The 23,758-nt window shown below is 46.6% G+C and overlaps 1 protein-coding gene across 1 annotated transcript in view; it reads left to right on the top strand.

The window, feature by feature from the left end:
- The window catches only part of LOC119389283 (huntingtin-interacting protein 1-like), a 106,693-nt gene that overhangs the window by 28,701 nt on the left and 54,234 nt on the right, over window positions 1-23,758 (top strand). Inside the window, 7 exon segments of the mRNA XM_037656484.2 lie at window positions 1,173-1,248; window positions 4,051-4,203; window positions 4,673-4,734; window positions 8,628-8,793; window positions 11,168-11,237; window positions 15,405-15,493; window positions 16,202-16,270. Coding sequence (XP_037512412.1) covers window positions 1,173-1,248; window positions 4,051-4,203; window positions 4,673-4,734; window positions 8,628-8,793; window positions 11,168-11,237; window positions 15,405-15,493; window positions 16,202-16,270 — 685 coding nt within the window.

Raw genomic sequence — 23,758 nt, 5'->3', positions numbered from 1 at the left:
GCGCAGCGCAGGGATACAGGCATACAGGAACCGGAATGTAGGATGTTCTCGATGTCGATACGATCCCCCACGGTTGAGCAGTGCCTCCAAGATTGGCATTTTCAGTTACAGTACAAATCTCTGAGGCATAAAGTTGCGATCGAAATAAAGCCTTATAGATCCCCAATTAGCTTTCGTTTTGATCTCTGAGGCCATAGTTTGCATGGTATGGGTGCCGGAGGAGATAATGGCTGCCGATTCGGCATGCGCGACAGTCTCGGACAGGGTCCGAATTATCGAATGTAGATCTGGCAGCTGTCCAAAGTATCGGTCGTCTTTACACATTACTTCTATGGGACCATCGGCGGTGCCGCGCGACGGTCCGAATTACCAAGAACCCAAACGCGCCGCCACTCATGCTGCCTCTTTGTGCGACAGCTTAGTGCACCGCACAGACGCGGTGCCTTCACAAGAAACCAGCTCGTCATCGTACAGCGATCGCATCACACTGGCGGAGATACAGGCGGACTTGGTCGCACGTAAGCGGAAGTGCGGGCAGCAACGCATTGACAACTTTTTTCGGCCACCGGGACCCTGAAGTGTCAATAAAAGTATTTTTTTCTGACGCATTCGTTTTTTCGGACATTCTATAATTCGGACTTATTTACGTTCCCCGTGGAGTCCGAATTATCGGTCGTCGACTGTACATAGAATATTTGTTGTAGATACGTGTGGCTGTATGAGGAGCTGTGCCCTAACCCTGTCACAGAGTAACAAGGTTATGGAACACGAAGGGCATGAAAGGGATAAATATTGGGATGAACTGTCACGTTGTAGTATCCTTGATTTAACTAGAATGATAAGCACCTTGTGCGGCTCTTGAGAGCTGTAGTGTTGTTCTTTAGGCCATGTTACATCACAGACTCTATTGTTTGATATTTCCATGATTCCTCCATTGTTGTAACTTCAAATACTAAGCTAGGCAGTGCATACTAGGCAGTATTCATACTAGGCTTCCTTAGTGGCACTATGTATGGTCGTTTTGTGTTTACCGTGTGAGATACACAGCTTGTATGAGTGGTGGTATTGCATGTGGTGCACTGATTGAGCATCATTTATGTCCGTGTGAACTGGGGAGCTGAAGTGTGGCAGCTGTGTGCACAGGGTCTACATGGTGTTCATGCTCGTTCCAGGTTGCAGCAGTTCTACCTGAACTCTGTGAACCTGCAGTACTTCAAGCACCTCATCCAGGTTCCCCTCCTACCAGAGGTCAGTGGTTCTTGTTCCTGATCTTGAGAGAATTGATGCCCCACAGTATGCGTCCGCATCTTTATTTCATTGTGTTTTTCATGAGTTAATGTGCTACCACCTTGTAGGGATTTATTGCTACGACCACTCTCAGGGAAAAGTTGTCCTGGTATTCGAGAGGCCTGTGTGTGGCCAGCATCGTGTAAGTCTTGGGGGGAAGAACAAAACAAGACAGATGTTTTGAGCTTTTCTCGAGACCTCATGTGAGCTTTGTTCCAGTACGTGGTGAGTGGCACATCTCAGAGCCATGCAACAGCTTTCTCAACGCCACCTAAACGGCTTCTGTAGATTGCAATGTCCAGGCTTATCCGGGTAACATTTACCGTATATCCGCATTTTTTTCTGTTTTCAGGACATTTGGCGCTCATTTGAAAACAGTCAGTCAGTACTGACTTGCATCTTGTTTGTTTTTTTTATTGAAAAGCTTTCGACTCATTTGCAAAGATAGGGTATCAATCTATCCAGCATGTGCAGTGTAGTTAATCCTATCCAGATTTTTATGTAGCCCATTACATGTAATTAGTTACATGTGATCAGTTACAATTTTTGGCATTTCTTAATTGATAATTACCTTTCTTGCTTAGTAACAGTCACTGTAACTCAATTACTTTTTTGAGTAATCAATTGCATGTAACTGGTTGCTTTACCGATGAGAAGTTATAATGAACGATGCTGCTTTGAGCATTTCAATTGCTCTAGAGCATCCACGGTTGTTCCACAAGCAACCTCGTGGTCGTAGGTGTTAGGTTAAGCAAACCATTGCACTCTGAATTTGTTTTCTCTTCCTAACACTCCACCAGATGTTGGCCAACTAACTGAACCAGCACTGCTATGACACGATGGCAGTGGCCGAGCATTTCAGCTATCGATTTACCGAACTAGGAGTGCCTCCTCTGAGTTGTCGCACACATAAAATGTCGTGCTTCATAGAGGATTCAGACATAATACAGTAAAACCTCGGTAATTTGTACTCGGTTAATTGGGAATCCCGGATAATTTGTATTATTTGCGCGGTCCCAAATTTTTACATGTAAATTTAACCGGATAATTGGTGCGGCCAGTCTGCGACTTCCCGGTTAATTGGCACACTTGGCCGCGACTTCCAAGATATGCAAAGGGTGTTGCGAATCTCGGAGGCTGTAACTAAAACATGCATTTTTTTTTTTTTTTGATGTACGGATCTCGAAGGCCATGTTTTTTTTACTGGAAATACGTCGTAGACGCCATGTTTTAGCAATTGCCAGGCAGCGATGCGTGCGGTTGCGATCATGATCATCATCATCTCAACAGCGATGTTAGCCACTCTAGCGAAGTGAATGTTTTGTGGAGTCTTTGTGCCATTTGGATGTCGTCTGGCGAGCATTGTGCGATTCGGTGCGACTGCTCCATTTCTCTCCTGTCTCCGCTTGAGTGTCTTCCCTGTGAATTAGTTGATTGAGGTGTGCTTGGAAGGAAGATGCTGAAGTACAAGAGCTTGTCCCTGCACGAAAAGGTGTGCTTAATTGAAGAGGCCAGCGAGTCGACGGCGTCGAAAACGAGAAGAGGCAACCTCCGCTGAGTTTGCTGTCACCGCTGTCACTTGCCCGTTTGATGATGAAGGGGAGACTCTCTGCCCTCGATATGAGGCTTTGCACGCGGACGAGGAGTGCACTGCAATCGGATTCTCCGAGTACGCAAATGTCGAGTGCACAGTGCAGACGTGTTACGCCGACATCGACAGCGAGGTAGCTGCGAGATCGACCGATTCGGCCTCTAATGTTGACAGCGATGACGAGCCCTCCCGAGCACCCCCTTTGGCGGATGTCATCGATGCCTTGAGTGTTGTGCGCAGCTTCGTCGAGTGCAACGGCGGCGAGGCTGAGATGCTGCGCCTCATTGACAGGCTGGAAAATATGACTTTCAGTGCTGGGAACTACCGAACGCGTCAGTCACGCATGGAGGAATTTTTCTCCAAGTAGGCTGACTTGCCACAATAAAGGTGTGACTTCCGTACATCACGTTTTCTGGCTGATTTCTTTGATTTCGCGTTGTTTCGGATAATTGGGAATCCCGCTTAACTGGGATATTTTTCTCGGTCCCGAGGCCTTCGAATTAACGAGGTTTTACTGTATATCACTGCGACGTAACCACAACTTTGGCAAGGATGTACATTACAACACCACTAAATATATACATTACAACACCACACTTCCCTCGAGCACGTACACCAAACGCGTTTCATAGTGTCGGTACTGATGCTTTCAAAAAAAAATGAGGGAAGATGACCAATCAGATTTCAAAAAGTCCTTGTCACAGAAGGTAAAGAGGCATTGAAGGATGCAGATGCGGTGAAATTGCCAGGCTAGCCTGTTTTATTTACTGTATTTATACAAAGTTATACAAAGTATTTATACAAAGTAACATAGAAGTATTTGACTACTTCTCAGTAATTCCTTAATTACGTACTTGGGTCAGTAAGTTGTAGCCGTCATCTATCATATTTTTGAAAAGTAATTGTAACAGGTTAATTTTTTTTCTGTAGGATGTGCAAGTCTGGCCATGTCGTACCTTAAATTGGCAGTTCATGTTGCACTCTCTGTGCAGTGTGACTTTGTTGGAAATGACATACTTAATTTGGCTTGATTTAAGATACGGTTGTGGCTGCACAATTAAAGCTTTGCCCAGTGGTAAACCTGCACTGATGAGTTTGTCATAAACCAAAAACCAGGCTCGCCCAACTCGCTGTACTGCTGCAGTGTTCGCTCGTTCTCTCTGTTGTCGCAGAAGCCGCCCAACTTCCTGATAGCGTCGGACCTGAGCTCTCACGTGAGCCCTGTGGTGGTGCTGCCGCCTCAGAATGAGACGCCCGAGAACGAAACGGTGGATGCCACCCTGGTGGATACATCCGTGCCACCAGCACCAGACAAACTGCAGCAGGTTGGAGGCACTCACCTCTCAACACATACGGTTGCACTTTAGTAATTGTTAACTTGTTAGGTCCCACTTTAGTAATTATTAACTTGTCAGGTTGCACTTTGATAATTATTAACTTGTTAAGTTGCACTTAAGTAATCGTTAACTGATCAGGTTCCACTTCAGTACCTAATTGTTACTGTTAGGTGGCACTTTAGTAATCTGTAAATTGTTAGGTCGCACCTTAGTAATCGTTAACTGCTTAGGTCGCACTTTAGTAATTATTAACTTTTTAGGTTGCACTTTAGTAATTGGTAACTTGTTAGGTCACACTTTAGTAATCATTAACTGCTTAGGTTGCACTTGGAACAGAGCTCATCTGTGTACCAACCATACATATGCAATGCATGGTAACAAACTTGAAAGGAAATGCTGTGGCGCATTGTTTGGATTGAGTATTCTCCGTCACACGCACATCGATTCGTCTTTGCAGATGTTTGGTGCTGCAGGAGACAGGGCTGAGCTGAACAACTCCACAAGCGATGAGGCCGAGAAGTAAGTAGGGGACATGTGTATCGTCTAACTGTAACTTGGAACTCACAGCTCATTGAGCGAAATTTCATGCTTGGTGGGTCTGTCTAGCCTTCATTCTAGTGAGGCTCTAGAACAGTGTTTGTCGGACTGTCTAGACTAGCAAGACTCTGCATGTTGTCGGGAGACTTGGAAGAGTTTGTGGGGTTTCTGTGTCTTCCAGAAGAGCAGGCAACACACAGCGATCCTCCTGAAATAGACCGTGATGCAGCTTTATGTTAGTGCCGTATTAGCAGCAGCTGGCTTCCCAAAATGAAAACAATCTTTCTTTTCTTGCCTAAAATATAGGCAAGTAATACCCCTGTCACATGGAGCAGCTTAAAGGGACACTAAAGAGCAAAACGATTTTTCTCGCATTAGTAAAGTACCGTATTTACTCGAATGTAACGCGACCAGGATTGTAACGCGAGGGGTGACTTTTCAGTGCTGAAAAAAAAAAAAACACGAATGTAACGCGAGTAAAGCGGGGGGAAAAAAGTACCGTTATTTGCTGCACATGGTAGTGACAAAGACATCCCAGTTTCTAAATATAAAGTGAGTTTTGTTCATTCGTCGCTTTCATCGCCATCATCGCCGGTGGTCGAGCCCTCTTTGTCACTTTCTTCCTCCCAGATGAGGTCATCCTCCGTGCCATCCATATAGTTCGATATACAGCACTTTTTAAACGCGCGAACTATCATGTCGTGCGTCAGGCCGTACCAAGTGGCGGACACCCACTCGGCAATCTTCGTGGCGCTAGGTCGCTTTATCCTACCCGTAGGTGTCAAAGCCCGATCTCGCATCCATTCTCCATACAGCTGCCGCATTCTATCCTTAAATGGTTTGTTCAGGCAGACGTCTAATGGCTGCAGCACGGACGTCATACCTCCGGGAATAACAGCGAGCTGCGTCTGAGTTTCCTGCATCAGCTTCTTCACTTCGGGAGTCAGGTGACCGCGAAATGAGTCGAGAACTAGGATGGAGGCGGGGTGGAGGAGCACACCTGGCCGTCGGCACCACACAGTCTTGACCCAATCAAGCATAAGCGGAGTGTCCATCCAACCTTTTTCTTGGCAGCGGACAATCACATCGCTGGGGAACAGCTCCTTCGGGGTGGTTTTGCGCCGGAAAATGATGTATGGCGGCAACTTGCGCCCATCCGCCAAGCAGGCTAGCATCACGTTTAGCCGCGTCTTCTCGTTGCCTGTTGTCCTTATGCGAACTTGGGGGGCACCTGTTTCGCTGACAGTCCTTGACATAGGCATGTCCAAGAAAACAGGAGTCTGGTCCGTGTTGCCAATGTGCCCCAACGGCATTTGCGACGAGCGGCGCAGGTCGAGCACATAGCGCTGAAACTCCACTAGCTTCGCTTCGCAGTCTGCTGGTAGCTTCTGCCTTATAGAGGTTGTTCGCCGGAGGGAAAATACATTTCTTCACATGAACTTTTGTGCCCATCCACGTGAAGCCTTAAAGTTCTCCCGCGGGATCCCCATCTCTCGAGCTACGTCTCGGGCTTTCCACTGAATCAGCTCAACGTTGACCCCCAATAGGCGATTTCGCTGCTCAATCACAAACACCGCCACTTTTTTTTTTCGAGGTCTGTGTGACGGCCACAACGAGGTCCACGGAAGCCTTTTCGGCCAGGCTCACTCTTGAAGAGTGCTTCACGCTGGAGCCTCCACCCACGGATAGTATATTCCGCCACATCTAGCCGTCGAGCCGCGGCTGAGTTCCCGATTTCTTCAGCCATCAGTATTGCACTTCTCTTAAAGCGGGCATCGTACTGAACTCGTCGCGCTGCCATTTGCTCGAGCCGAAGTCGCGGAAGCACAAAGGAAATGAACCGCTCGCAAAAACGAGCGTCTCTTTTCTCACAGAATCCATCCGGGTAACTTGGATCTGGGGACATTTTCTCCGTTTGCTTCTTGAAGATCTCCCTATGTCTGGGTACTACCTAGGAACACGTGCAATGCTCTCTTTATCCCTAGGAGAGCTTGCTGCTCGTCGTTTGCGGGTTGGCGCGCGTGGCTTGTGTGCCTTTTAGGAAAGGAAGTGTCTAGCGTTACGTGTAGACGTAACGATAGGAGTCGGTGCAGTTACGTCTGGACGTAAGAATAACAAGTCTTAAAGTTACGTCCAGCGTGACAATACAGATGTAGCCCGTTAGACCTACACAACCGATTGGCCGTAGTGGCGCAGCGGTTAACGTGTCGCGCTCGGATCAGCGAGGACATTGGTTCGAACCTCGCTGCCGTCTTGTTTTTTTTTTTTTGTTTTTGTTTTTTCTTTCCGGAAGGGTTTTGTTTGGTGTCGCATTATTCTGTTGCCAAACTGTGAAGCGCGAAGCGGCTCGTGGTTTACGTGCGCCCCAGTGACACGGGCACACCACGGACACTAACAGCGCGTGGCTAAACAGCGCGTGGCCACGACAGCGGCCAGTAGCGCGTGACGGAGACCCTGCCAACCGGCCATTGAGCGTTAGCGAAATTTCCACAAACTCGTTATGTCAAGTCTCTGGCCCCCTCAGAGGACAATGTACTTTGATTTAACCGATTAGGAACTACGCAGGCCCAAGCAGGCGCCGTCAAAAATATGTGATGTCACGGCAAATGGTGCGGGAATTCCAAGGTGGCGTCGCCACCTGTATTTTCTTTTTACGCGTTTTCTCGCTTATTAAGCGTCTTTGCGCAGAAAGCGTGGTGTTTTTGGTATCGTGGAAGACTACTTTACTAAGGCGCGAAAAAATCGTTTTGCGCTTTAGTGTCCCTTTAAGATGACTTTGTTATTGGCTTTAGATCTTGACAGCTTGTGTGGCAATATGTCTCTGAAACATTGTGTGGCAGTTTATACAATGCTGGCCCACGTTCAACTTTTATGCCAGGTTTGAGGCTTACATTGTCTTCGGTTACTGGACAAGTAGTGGTGCGATGTCTTATTCTCGAGTTATATGCATAAGAGCTCTTTAAGAAAACTTGAAATTCGGTGAGATGGTGCATAGGTTTTGGGTACATTAGAGCGGAAAACCAGACATTCACAAAAAAAAGTCACAGTTTGACCTTAAGGTCGAAGCAATGAATGCGATAGCAACAAATTGTAGTGTTATACGAAGTGAGGCTGGCAGCTAACTGTTTTGTATCCTATCTCGCGTAGCTACAAAACGCTGGTGTAAGAGAATGCGGCCGCGCCAGGGAGAGATGCTCTCCGCACAGTCACTTCGCGTTGAGAGCGCATCACGTAGAAGGGCATACGAGCCGCCCGCTGTGATGGCTGTCGAGATAGCGCGCATGCCAGCAATCACGACCGCGCGCCTTAGATTCAAAGTTCAAAGTTGCTGCTCGTGCAACACCCCCCCCCCCCCCCCTCGCGTCTTTTCATGGTCGTTAAAGAGGGGCGGGACGTTTCCTGTCTGCTTCGACGGCAGGTGTCCCGAGCGGGGTGATGTTATCGCATGCACCCTCCGAGCGACGGAAACGGGCCGGCTCGTTTGATCTCTGCTTCGGCCACGTTCGTCGCCCCCACTCGCACACTTTTACCCGCGGTAGAACATACGATGCGCGGGGGGATCTGATCAACTTGGACTTCATACGGGAGGGACGTGACGGCGACAGCAAAAACCCATCGAAACTGTCCATATAATTGCTATCGCAATAAAACACATTCGCAGAACGCAGACATTCGCAAGAACACATTCACAAGCACCCGTCCCGTGTATCTTGTTCTTGTGAATGTCTGGTTTTGCGCTCTAATGTTCCCATAAGAGCCCTTCTACTTTGTATTTTTCCATTTAAATTTTAATTGTCCATGATTGTGCACGTCGTGTTTATAAGCTCTAAGCCGACACACGATGTACCCACATGCCCCTGTGTTGTGCCACACAGGGATCGGCTGATAGCGCGGCTGCTCCGCGAGAACTCCGAGCTGCGGATGGAGCTGCAGCGAGTCCAGCTGGAAGACCAGCGTTACATCGACGACCTTAAGCGACACGTGGTTGCTCTAGAGGCGCAGGTCGCCGAGCACGAGCGGACCATCCGGCACCTGAACAAAGTGCGAGCATTTCACTGCACTCTCCGCGCTTCTCTCTTTCAAAAATGTTTTTGTGCTACATCGGCTGAATTTTTAAACGGTTAACAATTTTCTGTATTGCATGCCACATCAGGCAACTGTGTCCCTCCAAACAGCAGCTTGTGATCTAGAAAATGGGCAGATTATGGTTGTTAGTTTGATAGTTCATGAGAACTTTCATGCTTTCATTCATGTACAGTACTCGCAGATTGAAATGCGAAAATTTAGGGCTAAGGAATGCACGTACTTTTGTTTCCAATGTGTACAGTTTCAAGTTTTGCTTAGCATGCACGCTGCACGGAACTTGTTTGGAATAAAGGCTTTAATGGCATTCCTTAACACATTTCTGTCCGCGGAAAAATAGGCCGATTTCGGGTACTCTAGTAAACAATTTTTCTGCTGCCACAGAATATTATTGATACTGTAATATATGATATGAACTTCTGGACTTGTAGAACAAGGAATGCGCTTTCTAATGGTTTTATATTTAAGCAAACATTTCCAAAGAATTTTCCGGAAAAGAAACTTTAATAGGAAAATTTTTGACAAAATCGAGAACACTCTGTAAAAACATCAATGGTGCTTTGCACCAATTGAACGCAAAAAATTTTCGAAATATACATTTTAACCAAAAATGCCATATCCAATATCCCCGCAAATATAAGCATTCTATCTCTAGTCGTCATTGAGGTACAAAAGAAAACGTTGGCCCTAGTGGCTATCGTGCCACCACGCAATGCAGTTACGTGATGCGGTGAAGCACAGGTTTGCGCATCGTGTTTCGCAGAAAACATTCATTTTCTGTGTTACTTTTTGCTCAGGAATATGCATTCATGCATATTTATGAGTTGTGCTGCACATCTCGGTGATTATTTCTCAGGTAAAGAAGAGCACAAAGAAATCGACGGCTCCGACGAAACGCCGCGTGGCACTACGGAGCACAATGCCGAGGTCCAGTCCGGGTCGTTTTCTTGCGCTAAACTCCACACGTTCAGCAGCCGCCTGCAAGTGGTCACGCCCAAACGATGTTGATACCCCGCAGATAAAAACTGAACGGAGCGCGGCGGTGACAACTCTGTTCGGAGATCAAAACGAAAGTTACCGGCGATTACCTGTTGACGTTCCGTGGCTGTTTGACGCACTTTCACTGTCTGTGCTGAAGGCCGATGAGTCAAAATCATCTTCTGAGTCTGCGCTGCTGCCAAAAAAATTTGACTCAGACTCGCCGGAATCCGCCTAAATTTGCCGTTTCCGAGAGGCAGGGGAGCGTGATCGATGTTGATGCCATGTTTGAAGGTACATGCGCTCGGTCCTGTCGACTTAAGTGGCACTTCAAAGCTCTCTCCGCGGCCGAAAAAATTAATGAATAAGGGAAACTGGGAAAATAGCTCCTGTTTTATACGATGGGGGATGTTAGCCTTTCGTAAGCGCTCCTAGCACGGCAAAATTTGAAGTTGAAAACCATCGATAGCTGGCTACCGATGGATATAGGTGCGGACAGGAAGGTGTTAACTCTTAGCTGCAGTGTACAGTCTAATGCATTAGAAAGGTGCACTTGCTAGTGGCATTCCCTGCCAATGGGTTTGTAGGTTAGCTGCTCAGCTTTTTTTTTATGGTTTTAAAGAGCAGTACTATTCTTTTAAACCAATAGCATTCCTGGCTATTGTGTTTTATGGGTATTCTTATCGTCACTTTAGATAAAACTCTAGAAGATGGTCTCAGGCAATACCCATTTAGGCATCATGCATTTGAACATGGAGGTCCTCATCATCAGTTTCAAAGGGAAAAAAAGCATGAGAGTACTGTGGATCCTCTGGAGTTATAAACACTAATCTTTGTCGAGATCAGTATTTAGTTCAAAGGCCCGACATGTGTTCCTAAATATCATTTATAGAGGTCATTATTACAGGGCTCTTAAATGTCATTTATAAACCTTAGAATATTGCGTGATTCCCTGTAGCAGTGCTTGTGTGATAGTTCGCTTACATGCCGGGGATAAGAAACACAAAGAATATTTCAAAAGAAACAAAGCTTCTGTGTCACTACATGGAAGTTCAACAAGTGTTGGGACGCCTGTTACAACATTCTATTTGACCTAATTTACAGAAAACCTGGCACTTCGAGTAGAATTTTTCTCCGATGATACTCTGTGCAGAATGTCATGCTCTTCAACCTCTGATCACTGTGAACGTCTGTGTTGGTTTGTTGATCTTCATCTCTTTTTCAGTGCACCACTTTATACAGCCTATGCATTTCTGGCTGCTTTATTGTGTGTGATGGATGAATGAATTCAGCTGATAATGGCCATGTCTGAAGCAGCATTGACAGAGAGATGTGTGTCCCTCTTCCCACATAGGAGACAGAGGCGTTGCAGTCGACAGCCTCGACGGGTTGCGAAGCGTCCAGGAAAGCCGAGGAGGCCGAGAGTAAGAGCTTTTAACCTGTCTGTTGTTCATGTCCGGCGGTCTGTCAGCATGTGCATGCATGTATTTGTTTCACAATGGCAGCTCGGACCAGCATGCTTGGATTACGTGAATACAGTCGAACACAGATATGTCGAATTCGAAGGGGATCGCGAATTAGTTCGATATATGAAAAATTCGATATAAAAAAAATACAGGCCCCAAGACCTTACCAGTGGCGGACGATCACCTACAATCGGCGCATTCAAGAATGACAACTAATTCTACACACACGATGCAACAGAATGTTTTATTTGCGGGAAAAATATCGCTTATTTTGGCCTGCTTCTTCATGTTCGAAATGAAGTTGAAGACGCTGGCCTCGACCTCGTCGAGGCTGTCCGGGTGCAATAGCCCGGTTCACTCCATGTCGCCGCAAAGATGGCAAATCGAGCCAAACGCTGCCGCCACTTCAGCGGCGAAGTATGTGCGTGTAGCCGCCGCCTCGTCCAGACAATCTTCGTCGCCACTTGAGCTGTTGGCCTGGGCATCCTGGGTCTCTGCGACCGCAGCTACAATGTCCTTGTCAGCGAGGCTTGCAACAGCCTGAACATTGCAGTCCGCTTCCTCAAAATCGTCCACAGACACTTCAGGTGGAACGGCAGCCGGGAAGAGGGACCACAACTCGTAAAATGCGTCGTGTATGCACTTGTCGTCGCCGTCTTCACTGGTTTCCGCAAGTTCCGCCGTCACGAAGCCTGCCTTCCGGAAGCAGTTGGCCACTGTGTCCGTCTTCACGTCTCGCCAGGCGCCCGTCACCATTTGAATGGCACCAAGCAGGTCAACCTTCAGCCCACCTTGAAAGGCTTGATGATGCCCTGGTCGAGCAGTTGCAGCTTCGCTGTCGTGTTGACCAGCAGAAACTTCAGCTCGATGTTTTTGAGCTCGCAGGGGAGCACGCACGCAAAAGAGGAATGCGGTGGTTTGCGACAATTCACGGAAGTGAACTCCGCCAGCAAAGCGCTCGCGATCAGTCGCGATGACGGCGATGGCTACCCGGGCGCACGGGCTACCTGCGAGGGCAGCAGCGATGTACGAAAGAGGCGGGCTCTGTGGTTGGCTGAGCAAATACGAAAGAGGCGGGCTGTGGTTGGCTGATCAAAACTCGCAAAACAGCAACAAAAAAAAAAGAAAGAAAAGGCGAAAGGAGGAGGTCGCCGGCTCCTTCGTTCCTGCTCTCCGAGCCGACGGTAACGCGGAGAAAGCATGAGAAAGAGAGAGAGAGAGGGGAAAAAAAGAAAAAAAAAGCCGTTCCGCAAGTTGGAGAATGCGCCGAACAGGAGTACAGTCTGAGCCCTCTCGCCCTCACGTTTTTCTAGCGTTTCGGGTGTCGGCTGTGGCGCGGTGCCGTGAAGGTCGCGGGGCGCAGCGAGTGCCGAAGCGCGCCTTCCAGCTCGCGCGGCGTTCGATATATCCGATGGCAGGTAAAAATACCGTTCAATATAGACGTTCGAATTTCTATACTTTTACAAAGGATTTTCAAGGGGATAAATTACGACCTCAATATAGCCGAAAATTCAATATATGTGGGTTTAATATATCCGTGTTCGACTGTATATCTGAGAAAGCAGCCGGCAAAGTTTTGATCAAGAGTATTTTTCACGGGCATTGCTGGTGGTCAGTCTCGTTTTGTTATTTTTAATCTTTAATAAAGGGAAAAAGGTAATGCCTTTTATTGATACCTACATATATAATAAAAAAGCATCTTTTTTTTTTGTTTAGCTAGAAAGGGTACTTGACTAAGGAAGTAGGAAGACTGTACTTACTGAGCACAAGTATTGAGAAAAAGGAGGACGGGTATAATAAGACCAAGTGCTGAAAGGTAAAGAGCTTTGTAGCCGTACAAAATGAGATTACTATTTGTATGTCTTGAGTGGCTGAGATGGCGAGTGTCGGGAGCTTTAGATAGACGGTCATTGCACACCTCGCAGTGGTCAGTACAGTGCAGTTTCCGTAATTTGAAATAATTCAATTATTAGGTGGTCTGGCAATGTGCTTGAATATGGAAAAAAACATCCTATGAAATCGAACCTTAATAAATGCCCAACTGTCATTTTGAACAAAATTCCTTAACCCCTTCAGAAAAAGTCGCGTCACGCTGCCTCTTGCATCGTGTCTGAAACTTTGAGACAAAGCATGTAGGAGGACAGTGCACATGTAGTTGCCAGCCGTCTCCGCTTGTTCAGCTCTTATACCCGCAATGCAAGATGAGAAGAGCTGGCCACTTTTACACTCCGCTGCTATGACTGTTGCCAAGTGGAACACGCACACGTTAGAGCTGATGCTTTCTTGTCAGCAGCCCGCTACTCAACTATGCATGTGCGCACTCTCTTCCTCCTTTTTGCACCTTTCACAAAGGCGCACTCGCCCTGTCTCGAGCAGACACAGCCTTCACCACTTGGTCGTCCACGGTCCCAGGTGGGCAGACACCTGGGACTCTGCGTGTTGGCTTAGATTTCTTTCTGCTGTGCTTTATTAAAACTAGAGCTGTGCGAATAGCAAAATTTCGGGTGCGAAGCGAATTCGAATACTGGAGTGTGAGTGCGAATCGAATCGAATATTTATCAAATATTTCTCAAATACTTCGAAGCAAAATTGCAGAAAAAATGTTGGAAAGGATTCCTAAGCATATTTTTGTGAGATAGCAACATGAAAGTATTTGTTTGCTAGGTTGATGAAGGACTGGTGGGGTGGTGTTTCATAGTTGTCTTATCAAGAATGAGGCAATGTGGCGGCCGAATTGTATTTAGGTGCATGATTTGGTGCAACCAAAGTGTTGCCGACAACACTTTACACGTCGTAGGCAAAGATGCCATTTCCTCAGCCTCTCCTCCTCTTTCAACTTGTGTGGAAGCCCAACTAATGTGCTAGACAAGGGTGTGTACCCTTCAAGTCCGGAGTTCCAAATCTGCCTCGTAGATGTCGATATATAAGAACATCTGAAATTTTGGATGCTAAAAAGCTTCGGCATCCGATTTTTCGGACTTCCTGCCTAAATTTCAGGTCCAAAGCAGCATTAATAAAGCCCCCAACTCTGCCACATCTTTCATCTCCATGTTGGAAGCAGCATTTTTTTTTAGTTAATACATTTGCGACCGTAGCGGAGCTTGAAAGGCAGCTTTGCCGCAATATGGGGGTGTGATGAGGTGAAGCATATTGAAAATCTGAAGGGGTCACTTTCAATCGGACATTGTCTGTATTTGTCTTTCGGAAGTTCGAATAGTTTGAATAGTAATATTCCAGTGCGAATCGAATCGAATAGCAAACACTATTCGAAAAAATATTCGAAATTTCGAATATTCGCACACCCCTAATTAAAACACTTCCTTCCTCTGAGCTCTGCTCCCTTGTGGGCTGGGGAAAGTAGCTCCACCTTTTGTTTTCTTTACAATAACCACTTCCCCTATGATGATGGTGGCCTTCAGGCTGAGGCTTATTCCTGGGACCCATAAGAGTGCACAGCAGAGTGATGCGGGCGAGGAGTGAAGGATAGACGAGAGTGGAAAGGAGCGGCCGGCTGGCATGGAGGAGGAGGTGCACTTTTTTTTTTGCATTCCTTCCATATATTCACAGCACACGTGCACGTGCCTGCCCCTCCACATAGCACGCTTGCCTCTAATCAACTCCCAACACCCGCTCTCCTGCCAAACGAACATAAAATGACCGCTCACGCTTACCTCCCCTCCTTTATTGTTTGTGCACACAGAGATGGCACAGGCAGTATGCATCCACGAATGCGGCTCAGGTCATCGGGTGCTGTATTCAAAGCAGCTCTCTGTTCAAACTCCATTTCACCCCAACAATTCTCCGGTCCCCTTGAAATTCCAATTACGTGATTCCACCCTATTGTTACTTTGGTTATGCGGATGACAAGCGGGTGTTTTTGACTGACGGGCTGTGTGTTAGAGAGTGAATAGTGTGGGACTGAGGCTTACAGTGCTTTATTCAGAAGGGGGAGACTGCTATGCCACAACACTCGATATGGTGTGCACCAAGTTGTGGCTTTCAAGCACTGCGAGGCAGTGTCTGCTGTTCCCACTACTTCCCTGAACATGGCAACTCTTGTGTATCTTTGTTGTTGCCACGTTTGTCAGTCGATCCTTGCTCTGCCCTTTCCTCCCCTGCCCACAGAGAAGGCCAAGAGCAACGAGGAGAAGTTCCACAAAATGAAGGAGGTCTACAACCAGCTTCGGGAGGAGCACATTGTCCTGCTGAGAGCGGTCAGTGAACCTTTATTGCTGCTTTACTGAGATGATATTCTGTGTTCCCATATCTCTTAAACAGTTCCTTTAAGCAATCACAGTAGCCTTGTTGGCTCATGCTTAACGTTATTACAGTAGCACAGCACTTATCATCCGGGATAGTCACAAGAAAAAGTATGTTGAGAGATGTGAGCTTGTGTTTCTTTAGGTAGCCTGTGAGGCTTTCTTGGTCAGTTGCCACCTTTTAAGGTTCACAAACTATGTAAGGTCATTGGGCCAAAATAATGTTTCCCATTTGCCATCATGGCTATGAGTGGCGCTGGCTAATACTCCTGTAGGTTATGCATAGAGGAATACCCAAGAAAGGAGTCGGCCACTGCCGTAGCATGACCGGCCCGAACGGGTAATGCAGAGGTTGTGGGTTCATATACTGCTGGCATCAGATTGCATGCTCATCTACTTTCATTTATCATTATTTCATAATTACAGGACTTTAATTAAAAACGAGTAATAATGCCCCTTATGCTTTATTTGGCTTCAATATCTGTGACTTAGTACAGTTATGTGTAACAAAAAACAAGCCTCTCAATAAATTCCTTTACTTCCATTCACTTGCAGGATGCATTGCTCAAATAAGCCATTCCATTTGGTGCTACTAGTTGAAAAAGATTCCCAGAGAGTGCATTCAAGTTGATACTGACGATTGACATTGCACATCGCTTGCAGAAAGCAGACATCGAGAAGCAGCTTGTCTCCGCGAAGGTGGCTGCGGAAGGTGCCGAGAAAGTACGTCAGGTGAGCTGCTCTCCATGCTTGTAACTTCTCTTGCCATTTTCCTGCTCTGACTTTGTTTCTAGATGCTGCATCATTTTGATGCGCACTTTATCTGAGATTGTGAAAATAGAAGTTATTGGGAAAGCATACTACTTTCCATTTCGATTCAATATAGAATTCGAGCTTGTGATGCTCTTGCTTACTGAAAAAAGTCACAGTTTCACTGCTAGGGCAAGGCAATGAATGCGGTGGCAACAAATTGGAATCTTACGTGAGTTAAGGCTAGCAGCTCACTCCTTTGGAAACGCGGCTGCTGCAGTGAGTGAAGTGACATTTGTGTTGCCTGTGGCTTCAACGCAAATTTTGCGATGAGAGCACAACATGTACAAAGTTACAAGCCATCTATGGATCCCCTCTAGAGATAAGTGCGCAACTACCGGCAACCACGCCCTGTGGCAACAACCAGCCCTCCCCCCCCTCCCTTCTAGCTCTTATCTCCATGCGCTGGGACGAAAGACAGATGGAGCAACTTCCTTTTAACGTGCCCTTTAGGCCCTTTGCGCCATCTCATGGATTAGTAAACAAGCTTTGCAATGCCAAAGCAGCCCAGAGATGCACTGTAAATAATGTCTATGATACAGTGGAACCCCGATTATACGACTTTCAGGGGATCATGCGAAATCGTCGTATAATCCAGCTGTCGTATAATCGAAAAGTAAGAATATAAGCAGTGATGAGCATTGTTGCCTTGAGAAAGTCCGTCTCACGAACCTGCGCTGCTCCAAGGAAGGTAGATTAAATTGTTAACGTGGACAGGCTTAACCATTGCTGTTCAACACGTCCGGTGCAATGACGTGAGATCTAGTTAATGTTATTGCGTACTAGAAAGCGAGCTCGAAATTATCTGCCATGTTATCTACTCACAACAGTCACTCCAGAACGACCTAGCCAGAAAAAAAAAATGACCACACCGGAAGCGCGCAGCACGGTGAGCAGTGCAATGGAACGATAACGAATGCACTCCGGCTGGCTTTGGCTAGCTATGGCAACCCGTGAGTCGAAAAATTGAAAACAGAGCAACTCTGTTCCTCAGTTTCCCGACTTTTTTTCATCTGGCCACAGTGTGCTCGTGTGCCAGCCAGCGTCGTCTTAGTGCTTTTTTTTTCATCAGACGGTCCCAGGGAGGTGTCGCACGAGGCAGGGCTGACGCAAAATTGAGTCGTACAATCAAGGTTTTTAATACATTATTTCCATGGGGGTTTTGCCGGGACCAAGCCAATTCATCGTAAAATGCGGGTCGTCGCATGACCGGGCGACGTATAGTCAAAGTTCCACTGTAGGTTGGCTGGTTCGATTCCACGGTCGCACCCTTCAGAAAAGTTTTCATCGCGAGTGTTTTTCTTTGCAGATTTTGTGTATACATATAGGGAACATGAAGGCAACGGCGAAAACCCGTCCGAGGTTGTCCGTATACAGTAATCTCTCGTTATAACGAAATCGCTTTGCTCGAAATATCGCTTTATTAAAAATTTCTCCTGGTCCCAATCCAAACGCATGCATATTAAGCTGCATTACTCGAAGCGCACAAAGAGCTTGACCCACTTAGAACGAAATGGCGAGTGGAGGCGGTGCCGTTTCAATGTCATTAATTTGCGCGTGCAGTGTCAAATTAATGCCGCCGATGAACAGGCCGCGAAAGCGCCAAACCCAGGGCCACTGACGCCTAGTAACGGTTACCAAGCGAGTGCCCAGTGTTCCTACCTGTTCACAGTCACTGACGGATTTTTAGGACTCCAAAAATTTTGACTCGATGGATATTTCAGGCTTCATAAATGCACCGTCAAGGCTCCCATAGCACGAATATATTTGGCGACCGATTTTTCGGACAAATTTATGCCCTAAAGTTAAATTTTTCAGACTAAATCGCTCATTTTGAGCCACGCCGCTCGATTTTGAAAGCCGCCATGTTGGATTTTCTACTGACTTGGTCAAGTTTGATTTCCAGTGGCAGGCTGTGTTGCCTCCAAGACTTAGAGCACCCACAACTTCCAGTTTCAGAGGCCATGCCCGCTCCTTGGCTAGCAAAATATTGTGGCTGGCAAGGGGACGCAACTTTTCTTTTTCAATCAGCCTTATCGTCATCATTAATACAGCGGTAGGGTTTTTATTTTTTGTGCATTTGTTTTTCCAGTTGTTACTTCAAGCGGGATCGTGTCAGTGGTGTGTCAACTGACTTTGAGCCGTCGTGCGCATCCTGCGGTTGCTCAGTGGTTACGGCGCTCAGCTACTGGCCTGAAACACGCGGGTTCAATCGTGGTCGCGGTGGTCGCATTTCGATGGAGGCGAAATGCTAGAGGCTTGCTTACTGTGCGATGTCGGTGCAGCTTAAAGAACCACAGACCACGTCGTTAAATCCCACCAACCAATCGAGACGTTGCGTGCATCTTATAGTGACTCAGATTTTGTTTGCTTGTTGCCATGGAGCCACCAATTGTGCCATTCACATCGGTCGGTGGCAGCAATCGCCAGTGTGCTGATGACATCACTGTAGCCCAAATACAACCAAATCTGCTCGTCCCCAAGTATAGCATGAAGCAGGGAATTATTGGAGATTTATTTAGGCTGCTCTAATCCAAATAAACTTCATTTTCATGTCTTAACAACTTTTATGGACTGTTCGATTTTTCGGACTACAGTAATACCTTGTTAACTCGAACTCGCATATGTCGAAAAATCGGCTAAGTCGAAATTTTACGCGGTGCCGAACGATTTCCCATAGGTGCAATGTATTTATTTCCCTTTATCTCGAAGTATTTCCGTTCCCACTTTCGGTTATCTCGAAATCCCGAGTGAGAGTGTAACAAAAATTTCGCCGCCTAACCGTTTCACAAAACGCTAGCGGCAAAATGTCTACGTTTCACAAGGTTCGCACGAGGCTGCCGCGCTCTCGACGGAGTGGACACTGTTCCCGAAAGTGAAGTCGGAACCTAGCGGCATAACAACTTTGTCAAGCAACCCTATGTCACGTCATGTGACGCCATAGACGTGCACAGAGGCAGGCCGTGCAAAATAGCATGGGTCGCACACGTCGTTTTGTTTACTGTCAGAGATGCGATTTCAGCATTTTATTTACGCAAGACACGTCGCTCGGATTTTCTCGTCGGCCGTGCGATGTGGTGAGGATAACGCCGCCAAAGCAAAGCGAGTCACTGATGCGGCAAAGAAAGGTAGCACTAATCAAAGGAGCGGATTCGAGGCTCGAAGTTCCGGACGTCAAAACGGTGCTGATTGTGTGGTTGCACCGTGCGAGAGGAGCCCCTTCCAATCACAACATTGACAGAGAAGGCCGATTCTCTGGACTTAGTGGTGGGCTACACTGATCTCGCCTGCAACATCCACTGGTTTGACCATTTAAGGGGGGACGCGCCTTTCGTATCGCGAAAAATGGCATAAAATCGTTTTTTTTTTGAAAATCGCATTTTCAGTTTCTGTAGACCCTTTTCTATCAGATTCCAAAATATCTTCACCAAAAACCACGTAGAAGTGCTTTAAAAAATTTGTTACGCCTGCCACGGTGGCGAAAGTTATTGCGGAAATCGCAAAAAAACACTGATTTTCAAGAAATAATAGCTCCGCAACGGCGCCACCGTTCGCCGATATTTTGGTCTCGTCGGAACGAGCATTTCTCCGTCTTCGAATTCCCCGCCTCAGCTGGCTCCTCCCTTCGAAAACAAGCGCACAAAAAGCAAATGTCTGAAGGTCGTTTCGAGGCCTCCGATTGGCCGCGTCCGCCATGTTGCCCCAGCGCGCCTCGCCATTGGTCCGATGCGCGCTTCGGGGGATCGTCGGCTGCTGCCATGGCTGCTGCTTGCGCTTCGCGAGGTCACGGCTGTCGAAAGTCGCGGTCTTTATGACGCGTTCGCACTCGTTATGTGTTCACGGCTCGAAGTCGACGATCACGTAGAACTTAACTACGTTTTAGTTAGGAGCTGCAAGCGGAAGCCCGATCAGATTACGATGGCACGCCGCGCTCGTAGCGAACGTCGTAAGCGCGCGTCTCGGTCCGACCCTTTAATTGACTCGTCGGATCAGCGGTTGGAGGTTCTGCTATCAACACTTCGTACGTAGTGACGAAGATAATCGCGGGACGACTCCTTGTACTCGCGACCACGCATTACGTACTTTGAAACAAACATCGGGCACCGCGGCAGGCGCGTCTACTGCTCGGAGTCGTCGCTAGGCCTAACTCCGCTCACGGCGCCGGCGTGCGAGACGAACCTCGAACTTTGCGGGCAAGAACAACGCGTTAGACGAACCGCGGCAGTGTGCTTCTTCGTAAGCAACGCAGCGCATCGCCCACCGGCTCCTCGGAACCACGGATGGTAATTTTACGCATCGGCAGCGGACCCCACAGCCAAGCTCGTCGCGCAGCGGCCGCGCGTCGGCGTCCCGAAATGCGAGACCAAACACGTTGCGCGCCGATTTTTCGTCGCCGCACCTAGGGATATTGCGCATCGTCACCGAATGCCGCGACCCAGAACATCGCGTGCAGATTTCCCGGACTCCGCGGCCGAGCACTTCGAGGTGAAATAAAGCACTGTTGATGCAATTTAGGCGCGCTTGGAGCCGTGCGTGGTATCGCCGCAAGCTCTCATGAATCACCTGAAAAAAAATAAAAAAAATACTAAAAGCCTCGCAGATAACCGTGTTCGCCGCAACCGGGTGAATTGTGAAGCGCATCACAGTCGAGGTTTACAAGTGAGCTTGAGTGAAGCAGGGAGATGAATTTACATCTGCCCAATTCGCGTCTTGAATAAACAGCTAAGGAATTTCTATTCCCCCAATGTTCTGGCCGTAATTGCCTGTTATTTAGGAGGAAGGGATAGGCTGTCATGATGAGAGCCACTCTTAGTATCCTATAAAAATTATTCAATGATCAATTGCAATAAAGACTCAGTGATAGCACTAATACAAGAAAGCTGGCAAAGCACCACAGCATATGGCCTAATCACATTACAATATAACGGGCAGCCGAGAAAGATTCTCTGCGCTTGAAAAAGGCTAAGAATCGATCACTAGAGAAGATGGAAAGGCGGCAAAGAAAGAGAGTGCCACAGGACATCTCCAGTTATGCTGCAGGATCATTTTAGAACTACATATGTGCTCAAAACTTTCAAATGTCGTTTTCTCAAAATGACTTTTTTGGCTAGTGAAGCTGCTTATCCCAGCCATATCTCTGGAACCACTCATCGAATTTCCATAAGTATTTTTTATTATGTACTTGAATAAATTTCTGAGGGGGTGACAAGCCCATTTTTTCAATATATTGTCTGTTATTTATTATAGTTAATCAAAATTTGATTGATAATATCCTAATCACCAACACTAAATTTGATGGTCTGCGAAAACTTTTCAGCAAGGAAATTCAAAAAAAGGGCTCTGTTACCCCCTGAAGTATCAATCTGGGAATCATCACAGTTAATTTCACAGTTCCAGTACCTTTTGAAAGTTCTCCAGGCCTGGGATAAGAGAACCATGTGCATTATTCTGACATACTGCCATGACTTGAGAACCAGTGAACATAACTTCATGAAATTTTGTAATTCTTCTAATGCTTTTGCTGTGAGTCTATCATGAAAATTTCATTAAGATATCTCAATAAACAAAAAAGTTGGTATCCGAAGGTAGCCTCCCCCCTTAAGTGAAACAACTCAAGGGGTGACGACATCAACCGAGACAAAAAAGTCACAGTTTCGCCGCAAGGCCGAAGCAATGAATGCGATAGCAAGAAACTAATGCTGTATGAAGTGAGGCTCGCCAATGGATACTCTCAGTTTGAACAGCGCAAAGGCGGCCGAAGCAGCGAAGGAAAGTAGCGTGCTTCAAGTGTCGAGCTGTGACACTTGATAGTTCGCGCTCATCTTCTGTTTGTTCGTTTAGCGGCGTCCCTTGAGCTCAAGTGGCTTTCGTACGCTCCGTAACATGAGCGCGGACATCACGGTGAAAGCGTGAAACATCCCTCTTCCCCTCAGCACAAGAAAACCGCGCGAGCAGACAGCGGAAGGGCAAGGTTCTCCCTGCGCAAGAAGAAGCGAGCGAGCTCGCCGACGACTTTTAAATGCGCCTGTCGCGCTCCTAACGCCATCTCGCTGGTAATGAAGAAACGCTTATAAGCGCAGCCGTCTCTTGAGTCCGTCCAGCGGTGAAGGGTATGTATATAACACTCGCCGTTACTTACGTGGAGGATCTGCCTTTCGTGGCGTAGTGGCTAGCGCCACTCGCTGTGGAGGAAGAGGTCCCTGGTTCGATTCCGCGCTTCAGAAGCATTTTTCTGGATTATTTTTCTTTGGGGCTTTTATATATATATACATACTTATACATATACGGTGCATGACGGCGGCGACGGCGACGGCAAAATCCAGCGGAGACTGTCCATATAATTGCTATCGCAATAAAAACATGTTTCGCTTGATGCGAAATAAAATTGAGTACAGCGGTGCGGATGATCGCCACATGCAATGTGTTAAGCCACTCGAGAAAGCTTTGCTAGGTGCAAGTGTTACTGCATGGCAGTGCCAAAAATACAAAGGCAGTGCCGAAAACATGCCTTTGTGTCCTCTTTTCTTCGACATAAACATATGAGTCTGTCAGTATTGACATCAGACCTTTAAGTTGAAATGATATCTCACCTTGTTTCATGTCTGGTTATCGTTCTGGCTGTAAAGTGCAGTTGCAAGTCAGTGCAGTGTGCAGTCGCCACTTAAGGCAAAAGCCTTAAGGGGAGATGTGGGTCTTGAAAAGTGTGTTTTTAATAGTTGGGTGAACAGAATGAAATTTAATACACTTATTCAGCTTTTTCTGCAGATTCCAAATCTGTGAGTAGATTTTTAATAGCTGCATTAGAACAAAAGATATGTTATTTCTACAACGTTTTCTAGCACATTTGTTACGGGGATTTTTGGCAACTTCTTTACGTCAAACACAAAAGCAAAGTATGTGGTAAGATTGCCAGAAAGCTGATCTAGCCGATGATGCTATTTATTTTCTTATAATGTTGTTTACCAAATGATAATTCTCGATAATCATGAAGTGTATGAAGCAAAAATTTTTCACTCATATTTGCATGCATTTATATTGCATTCGAAGTTCAATGAAAACAATAAAATTAGCATCATCGGCTAGACGAGCTCTCTGGCAGTCTTGCCACATACTTTGTTTTTGTGTTCGACCAAGCAAAGTTGCCAAAAAGTACCGTAAGAAATATGCTCTCAGAAATGGCATATCTTTTGTTCTAATGCAGATAATAAAAATATACTTGAAGATTTGGAATCTGCAGAAGAAACTGAATAAGTGTACTAAATTTCATTCAGTTAACCTAACCAATAAAAAAACTTTTTTCAAAACCCACGTCTCCCCTTAAGTGCCTCATCAGATGCTGGCCTTTAAAAATGTGGCATGTGGTACAAAAAAAAAAAAACGCCATGCTTGTGTGGAATTTGCACTAGTCAC

This window comes from Rhipicephalus sanguineus, chromosome 4 (genome assembly GCF_013339695.2).
Source record: "Rhipicephalus sanguineus isolate Rsan-2018 chromosome 4, BIME_Rsan_1.4, whole genome shotgun sequence".
Lineage (NCBI taxonomy): Eukaryota > Metazoa > Arthropoda > Arachnida > Ixodida > Ixodidae > Rhipicephalus > Rhipicephalus sanguineus.
This window is presented reverse-complemented; position numbering and strand designations above follow the sequence as displayed.